Here is a 9,684-nt window from a genome sequence, read left to right as displayed (position 1 = left end):
TATTATTAGTATAGCAACGATATATAAGGGTATATTGCTTTGTAGCCAGGTTCGGAACATTGTGTGGTACATAACCTTTGTAATGTAATATGTCCTTTATATACCATAAAGCCCTGCCTTATACAAAGAATCTGCTATTACGACCAATTTTTCAAAGAAAAGATTTTTTCTTCTCATTTCAATGGTCAACCCCCCCATCCCCCCAATTAAGACCATTTGTCTTTAAAACCATGAGTGTTCTCATTAGTGGGATTCTATTGTAGTTACAAATTTGGATTGAAATTGTGAAAAGGAGAGATGGTGTAACTAATATCACAATTCATGTCTGCTAAACAGCACCTTTTTTATACAAGATCTTGATTTTTTAGATTATTTTGAAGGTGTCTAAATAGAATAAAAGTTAAGAAATATTGAGTAAAGGTTTGTTGATAATGTTATTGTTGTTAAGTTATTTATTAATTTTTTTCCTTTCAGAATATTTGTTAATACAACAATAATGGTGATGGATAAAACAATGGGAAAGTTTGGTATAGAGCATGTGAATGAATGCTTGTTGACAAAGTTGAGGGAAACTCAGCAAGCTGTAACAGATTCTTTAGGACCCTGCAGTAATTACTATCCTTTTTTCTATAAGAAACTTGTAAAAATGTTGGAAAATAAGAGCATTTCATTCATTCAAAGTGATTGGTATTGACCCTACTTAGTCAGTACAGTACATTATCTGTGCAAAAACAGTTTGTTGGAGATTTTAGATGATTTAATTGATGAACATTACTATTGTATTTAAACAATTAATTGATGAATTTTACTATTGCATTAAAACAATTAATTGATGAATTTTACTATTGTATTAAAACAATTAATTGATGAATTTTACTATTGCATTAAAACAATTAATTGATGAATTTTACTATTGTATTAAAACAATTAATTGATGAATTTTACTATTGTATTAAAACAATTAATTTATGAATTTTACTATTGTATTAAAACAATTAATTGATGATTTTTACTATTGCATTAAAACAATTAATTGATGAACATTACTATTGTATTAAGACAATTAATTGATAAACATTACTATTGCATTAATACAATTAATTGATGAACATTACTATTGTATTTAAACAATTAATTGGTAAAAAATACCATTGTATTAAAACAATGGCTCATGAAAAAAAAACTTGTACTTTCTTATTGTATAACTGGACCTTTCTATCTCAGAATTATTTATTGATGAATCTATAATTAGTCCCCTACCGGTTCAGTCCGTCAGTCCGTCCGTCCACAAAACTGGATCCCGCGATAACGCAAAAAGTACTGAAAATATTTTTATGAAACTTGATATATGGATAGATGGCAGTCTGGAGATTATGCACATCTTTTTCTTTTCTTCTTATGTTGAAAATTCTGGTTGCTATGGCAACAAATAGCCTGAATTTCAAGATTTCTGATTTAAATTTTTCAGCTTTTTCACAATAAGTTCTTTATTAGTCCCCTACCGGTTTACCGGAGGGGACTTTAGGTTTACCCTCCGTCCGTCTGTCTGTCTGTCAGTCCGTCCGTCCACAAAACTGGATCCTGCGATAACTTGAAAAGTACTGAAAATATTTTTTTGAAACTTGATATATTGATAGATGGCATTATGCAGATTATGCACGTCTTTTTCTTTTCTTCCTATGTTGAAAATTCTGGTTGCTATGGCAACAAATAGACTGAAAATATGGCAAATTTTACACATAACCTGTGTATACCAGTGATAACGCAAAAAGTACTGAAAATATTTTTATGAAACTTGAAATATCGGTAGATGGCAGTCTGGAGATTATGCACATCCATTTCCTTCCTTCCTATATTGAAAATTCTGGTTGCTATGGCAACAAATATAATGAATTTCAAGATTTCTGATTCTAGTTTTTACGTTTTATCACTATGAGTTCTTTATTTCTTAAGGTATTTTCGTCAAACTTTAAATATAAGTTTCTAGTCATCAACCACATCATATTTGACAAGGTTTACAACTCTAGCACAAACTTTATCAGAATTTCCTCCCTTGAACTTTGAATATTAATGAAAAAAATATTGTTTTTTTTTATAACTTCTTTTTTTCTGAATGTATCTAATTCAAACTTCATATATATGTTTCTTATAATCACTCAACATTTGTGAGAAAGTTCAATACTCTAGCAAGACTATTTTCAGAATTATGCCCCTTTTGAACTTAGACTTTTTTCGAGAAATTGGTAATTTTACTCCAACTGCTTCAATCATTAAACGATTTTCTTCAAACTCCCACGTCATAATAATATGACAAGGTTTATAAATCTAGCATCCATATTTTCATAATAATATGACAAGGTTTATAAATCTAGCATCCATATTTTCAGAATTATCTCCTCCTTAAACTTTGAATTTTTCTTATTCGTTCTTTTAACTTTCTTTTACTTCAAATTCAAAATAAACATTCATTATCAATACCTTCATAACTAATTGTTCTTTATTACACTCACATCATGTATGACATCTTGCATCTTTATTTCAATAGTTATCTCCTTTTAAGAATTTTGCTTTTAAAAATGTTATATTTTGATATAAACAGGGATGTTTAAAAAAATAACTTTAGAGTGTCCTTCAGTCCGTCTGTCTGTCTGTACATAAAAACTGTTTCCTGTGATCACTTTTAAAGAACTTTTTCAACAAATTTACTTAAAATAGAAACATAAGCGAATGGCCAATGGCCCTTCAGAATGTTGCTGGGGTTCTTACCGGTAGGGGACTTATGGATTGCTTGCAATACTATGATAATTGCTTGTTTGTATTATTTTTAAATAGCTGATTGATGGTAATTGTACTGTCAATTTATCAGTTTTATTGATTTTAAAAATTTTAAAAACTTTATTTTCAGTTGGAGAATACTACCGACTAATTAAGATGTCCCTGGTGCTAAATTATGAATATAATATTAACCACAGTAATCCTGAGTCAAAGGAGTTCTTGGATAGAAAATTCTCATTGAGACATTTGGTACATATAATACTTTATCACTACTTTGTTATTTTTCAATACAAAAATTGTGACTTAAAATCCAACATAGATAAATATAAATAATATTTTATTCTACATAAAATATAAGTAAGAATAAAATCTGTTTGGTTTGCAATAATAGTATAAAAAGTATAACATTTTTGAATCTAAAATAATATTTAATACATGTATTGGGAAATAAAAAAAAATGTAGAATTTTGTTTATAAGCTAAATATAGTGCAGGAAGAAAGTCAAAGCTAACCTTTAAAGGTGCCTCCAGATGAGAAAAAAATATTAACCCTTTCACTGCCATAGGGACGGCTTAAGCCGTCCCTGTTATTTTCGGCGTATTTGCCATATGGACGGCTTTAGCCGTTTCTATAATAATAATAGTAATAATAATAAATTAATAATAATAATAATAAAAATGATAATAAATATAAAGAAAATTATACCATCGACAATAATTATTATTATACTCACAGATTTGGAAACATATATAATTATTATATTACTAATAACAAATAATAATAATTATATTAATTAATAATATAGTAATTTCTTAGAAAAACCTCTGGCAAAAAGGTGATCAATAAAACAATGATCCTTTGGCAGCGAAAGGGTTAAGAAAAATTTAATCTTTAGAAAATTGTATTTAGCTCTTAAGTAAAAGATTCAATATTAATTAATTATTTACATGTTATGTGTGATTAATGACTGATTTTGCAGTATCAATCTCTATAATTCTACTGCATTACTAATGCAGTAAGAGTTATTTATATTTATTTTGGCATAAGAGTTATTTATATTTATTTTGGCATCTTTTAGGTAATTTACGTGGATTGTGAGTACCGTTTGGAATGTGTAAATTACTTTCTATGTTCACTTAAAAAAAAGTTCTCCATATTACCCTTCCTCAGTACTTCAATTGCAGTTTCCTACAGTTTCTCCCAGCAACTTTATTTTTTTTGAACTGATATCTATCTCAAGTTGAGTTATAGTTAGTTGGAGTTTGGGGTCAAGGTCATAAGTGCTTAAAATAGAATTTTACACTTCAACTCACACAGCCTATATTTACTGACAGATGGTGATACTTGTAGGCTTGAGGAGAATCCATGGTCTTCAGCAATACCTCTTTGTTAAATATTGTTGAATATTGGTAATATTACTTTCAAGTTTATTTTTTTTTTTTTTTGTATTTCAGATAAAAACATCAGTTAAAGAAGTGCAGGCTACCGATAACATGTTTGTGTTGGTAAAAGAGTTTATGTAAGTATATATATATATACACCTGGAAATAAGTCAAGCACACCTGGGAAATTTAAAATTGGTTGCGACTGATAGCTCTGTCATGATTTTACGTATTAACTGAGCTAAGAAATAGTAATTTGATAAGTAGTAATGCCAAATTAGTTATCATAAACAAGTAAATTTATGAGTTTAGTTATTTCTCAACCAAATTATTGAAGCATAAGCATAATTATGCCCCCATTTCGAAGAAAAGGGGGTATATTGCTTTGCACTTGTCGGTCCGTCGGTCCGTAGACCAAATGGTTTCCGAGTGATAACTAAAGAACCCTCAGGCCTAGGAACTTCAAACTTGGTATGGTGATTGGTCATGACCAGTAGATGACCCCTATTGATTTTGGGGTCAAGGGGTCAAAGGTCAAGGTCACATTGACCTTGTAAGCAAAAACGGTTTCCGATCAATAACTAAAGAACCTTAAGGCCTAGGAACTTCAAACTTGGTATGGTGATTGGTCATGACCAGTAGATGACCCCTATTGATTTTGGGGTCAAAGGGTCAAAGGTCAAGGTCACATTGACCTTGTAAGCAAAAACGGTTTCCGATCAATAACTAAAGAACCTTAAGGCCTAGGAACTTCAAACTTGGTATGGTGATTGGTCATGATCAGTAGATGATCCCTGTTGATAGTGGGGTCAAGGGGTCAAAGGTCAAGGTCACATTGACCTTGTAAGCAAAACGGTTTCCAATCAATAACTAAAGAACTTTAAGGCCTAGGAACTTCAAACTTGGTATGGTGATTGGTCATGTATCAGTAGATGACCCCTAATGATTTTTGGGTCAAGGAGTCAAAGGTCAAGGTCACATTGACCTTGTAAGCAATAACGGTTTCTGATCAATAACTAAAGAACTTTAAGGCCTAGGAACTTCAAACTTGGTAGGGTGATTAATCATGATCAGTAGATGACCCCTATTGATTTTGGGGTCAAGGGGTCAAAGGTCAAGGTCACATTGACCTCTTGGGTAAAAACGGTTTCTGATCATTAACAAAAGAACCCTTAGGCCTAGGAACTTCAAACTTGGTATGGTGACTGGTCATGACCAGCAGATGACCCCTATTGATTTTTGGGGTTAAGGGATCAAAGGTCAAGGTCACATTGACCTTGTAGGTAAAAACGATTTCCGATCAATAACGAAAGAACCCTTACGCCTAGGAACTTCAAACTTGGTATGGTGATTGGTCAGGACCAGCAGATGACCCCTATTGATTTTGGGGTTAAGGGGTCAAAGGTCAAGGTCACATTGACTTTGTAGGTAAAAACGGTTTCCGATCAATAACAAAAATACCCTTAGGCTTAGGGACTTCAAACTTGATATGGTGATTGGTCATGATCAGTAGATGACCCCTATTGATTTTAGGGTCAAGGGGTCAAAGGTCAAGGTCACATTAACCTCTTAGGTAAAAACGGTTTCCAATCAATAACTAAAGAACCCTAAGGCCTAGGAACTTCAAACTTGGTATGATGATTGGTCATGACCAGTAGATGACCCCTATTGATATTGGGGTTAAGGGGTCAAAGGGCAAGGTCACATTGACCTTGTAGGTAATAATGCTTTCAAATCAATAACTTAAGAACCCTTTGGCCTAGGAACTTCAAACATGGTATGGTGATTGGTCATGACCAGCAGATGACCTATTGATTTTGGGGTCAAGGGGTCAAAGGTCAAGGTCACATTGACCTTGTATGTTAAAACGGTTTCCGATCAATTAACTAAAAACGCTTAGGCCTAGGAACTTCAAACTTTGTATGATGATTGGTCGTGACCAGCAGATGACCCCTATTGAGTTTTGGGTCAAGGGGTCAAAGGTTAAGGTCATGACCAGTAGATACTTGATAACCCTAATTAATTGTTTGATCACTGGGTCAGAAGTCATGCATAATAACTTTTTCACATAACTAATTGGCTGCTGATAGGGGGCATACATGTTTTACAAACATATCTTGTTATGTGTTGTTTTTTACCAAAAATGTAAGTGTTTACAAGTATGGTGTTGTAGCGTTTACAAAACATTTACTGGTGGATATTTATGGTTTATGTTGATGATTATGTAATCTAAAATTACATAATGTAGCCAAATTTTTAATAATGTGTGTAACCGCCACATTCCAGGATGATAGCCTCAACCAATGTCAAGGTTAAAAGTCAAAAGCTCAAACTGCTAATTTCAGAGAGTCAGTTATTAGATGGCTTGATCAGACTACACATATGTGCAGGCTGGCCTGGCTCTATACTAGTCACATTTAGGAAAGTCATTATTGCTGCAAGCATTTAACTACATTTTGTAGTTCAAGGTCATTGTTCCAGAAAATGACTTTAATATGTCTAATTTATAGACAGCTTTAAATCAAATATAGTAAAAAACACACACTTCATTTAATGTTTTCTTAATTCATGCATTTGTTGAATGAATTACATAATCAAATGTCTTCTTTTTTTCATCATCTGTAGGCCTGCAGTCATTGAAAATAATCCAGACAAAGAGTTCATTAAGGCCAACGTAGAGTTACTTGTTAGTCTACCTAATGATCCGACAACACTTTTCGAATGGACTAAGCTCCATGGCGAACTTGTCACTCAAGAGGAAATTCTTAAAGTAGACTTAATAGAGGGTAAGTTTAGGTGATACTTAAGTAACTATGAAGAGTGATAAATACACAATGTATATGGGTGCTTCAGTAATTGAATTTTATTTTACTTCTTTTTAAAGAACAAATATTAAGTAAAAATCCTAAAGAAGGATGTCCAGCAGGAATGTTGGTATATAAAACGGAATTTTAAGAATTTGCAATTAACTACATGTACTTGTATTTTACTATTGCTTCAGTAATTGAAATTTTTTTGTTGTTGTTCCATGATGATTTGAGCACGGGATTGAATAATCAGCTTACATGTTACACGCTTAATGTTTGTTACCAACTTATCCTTCTTTAAAGGCATATCAAGCCTCACAAAATGATTATTCTTTTCTTTTACAAAGGGCAGGCTTCTTTTTATAATGTTGTAAAATAAGGTATTTAGATTTTATATTTCAGATTCTTAGAGCCTTAAACAATAAGCACCATAACATTTTTACTTCCATTTGAAATACTGAATCACTATAACTGCACCTATTCAAGTTATTGTAAAAAAGAGAAAAAATAGAGGAGATTATTCAGTTAAATGGCTAATGAATAACTTTTCAGAAACAGGAACGTGACACCAAAAATCAAGTTTTTCTTTAAAAATAAAATATTACTAAAAGCATTTTTAGGCTAAATGTGCCTTTAAATATGAGACTTACTGTATATCAATTTCTTGAACTTTTTCATTTACATTTTAATGATACTATATTGCAACTCCTGTGAGATCCTATATGTATTATAGATTTATACGTTATTTTACAGATTCACGCGCAGATGAACCGGATGATGGTGAAGATAGGTTACCAACAACTACAACAAAACCAGTGCCACTACGTTAAATCTTCCTAGTAACTTATAAACATTACATACTGACATCACCAGACAAAAGGAAGAAGAAAAAAAAACTCTATAAAACCTCGGAAAACAATTTCTTCATCAGTTAACAAAATGACAAACATTTCTATATGACTTAAAAATGAACTGATTTTATTTTGAAAAATGATATCACATATGATATCTATTTATAGACAAACTTTTTTTTTTCAACATTGTGTCCCTATTCATTTTTATAGAGATTACAATTATACACTTTCCTCTTTAACAAATGTTTTCAACACATGTTTAATACCTCATTATTTTTGTAATCAAAATTTTATATAAATAAAAAGAATAAATCTAAAATTTGAAAAGGTGGGAATGTTTTGGTTTATTTCAAGTTAATGAAGAAGTTATATTGGCATCTAAATTTTATTCTTATTATCACGTACCTTACAGCAATGTTTTTGATGTATTGATTGGACATACACGTGTATATGTATTTCTGTAGTACTATTTAAAATCATCTTCTTTTGTTGTTAGTTTGATCTTTTTTTATACAAGTACATGTAGGTCATAATTTATAATGTTTATTCTATAAAATAAAGAGGTTGTCTAATGTTTAATATATGAAATTTGTATTTCAAATGAATTTTTGATTTCATGTAAATCGCGAAAACAAATATATATTTTTTTCAGTCCCTGTGTAAATATAGTGTTTTTAAAACTTAAATTCTGATAAAAATATTCTCGAAAAAATGTTTTCATGTAACTATGCATTCTAATAAGAAGCTGTTGTGACTGTGGTCATTCGCTTAATGTGATTTTTAAAAATTTGTGTATTTTTCTTTTAATTAATAGAGTAGAGAACTCAATTATTTCACATAAAATGTGGAAACTTGCATAATTTTGTCTGGGAATATTATTTTTGAAGACTGGATTTTTTGTTTGTATATTTTGCTCATTTACTATTGTAATCTCATATCTCTATGCAGGTCATGACTCATTTTTTCATAAATTTTTTGTTTGCATTTTTTACTCTCCATTTTGTACTTTACGAAATACTCAGTCCCTGTATATATGTATTCAGATTTTTTCCACTTTTTTATGTTATACATAAAAATAAAATTGTTTTTGGTGAAGTGTTACCGTATGTTTTTTGACTAAGTGCTATGCATGTATTATTAATGAAAGTCTATTTTTTGTATCATTTTCTTTGTTAAGATCTTTGCAAATATTTATGTTTTTTATGAATATTGGTTTGTTAAAACCTTTTCTTAAATTACAATTTTTCTTAAAATTTGTTAAAGAAGTAATGAGTATTTTTTTATACATTGTTTTCAATATTATGTTTGAAAAAATTCAGACATTGCAGAACAGATTCAAACATTTCCCAACTTCGTTTTTATTTCCCATAAAGTAATTTCTGTCATAAAATATTATTACATCGAACAATACTGTTATGTTATGTTAAATTTCTCATTTCTGATGGACACTTTACCAGACATTTTAATAAATACTCTCTTTAAAACAAGTGACTTTTTTTTTTATAAAATGCATTTATGTTGCCTGCTACAAAGTAACGGCAACATAATTATAGAGATCACTTTTCCATCTGTCTGTCCGTCAGTCAAAACTTGTCCCGACTACTACGGGTGCAGTTTCATTCAAACAGGAATGATCAGTACCAAGTCTAGTTGTGCATATTGTCAGCATTTTCCGCTTCAATGATTTCTGACAGGGTTATGATGGCCCTTTTTTTTTTTTTTTTTGTAGAACAAACTCAATGTTCTACAGATATTGTCTGTCTACTGTTCAACCTTTTATTACCTTCATTACCTCTTTCAAATATGATTACCCCTTTGATATATATGTGAAATAGAGACCTTGTGGAAGAAACAACAAAATCAATG

General features: G+C 30.8%; 1 protein-coding gene across 1 annotated transcript; it reads left to right on the top strand.

Moving 5' to 3' along the window:
- The first annotated feature begins 448 nt into the window (after nucleotides 1-448).
- On the top strand, nucleotides 449-7,904 carry LOC132715963 (uncharacterized). Its single transcript, XM_060699076.1, has 5 exons — nucleotides 449-608; nucleotides 2,906-3,024; nucleotides 4,230-4,294; nucleotides 6,783-6,943; nucleotides 7,718-7,904. The coding sequence occupies exons 1-5, from the start codon at nucleotides 497-499 to the stop codon at nucleotides 7,792-7,794; spliced, it is 534 nt and encodes a 177-aa protein (XP_060555059.1). The 5' UTR covers nucleotides 449-496; the 3' UTR covers nucleotides 7,795-7,904.
- The last annotated feature ends 1,780 nt before the right edge of the window (nucleotides 7,905-9,684 follow it).

This window comes from Ruditapes philippinarum, unplaced genomic scaffold, assembly GCF_026571515.1.
Source record: "Ruditapes philippinarum isolate M1 unplaced genomic scaffold, ASM2657151v2 ctg163_1_1_1_1, whole genome shotgun sequence".
Classification (NCBI taxonomy): domain Eukaryota; kingdom Metazoa; phylum Mollusca; class Bivalvia; order Venerida; family Veneridae; genus Ruditapes; species Ruditapes philippinarum.
This window is presented reverse-complemented; position numbering and strand designations above follow the sequence as displayed.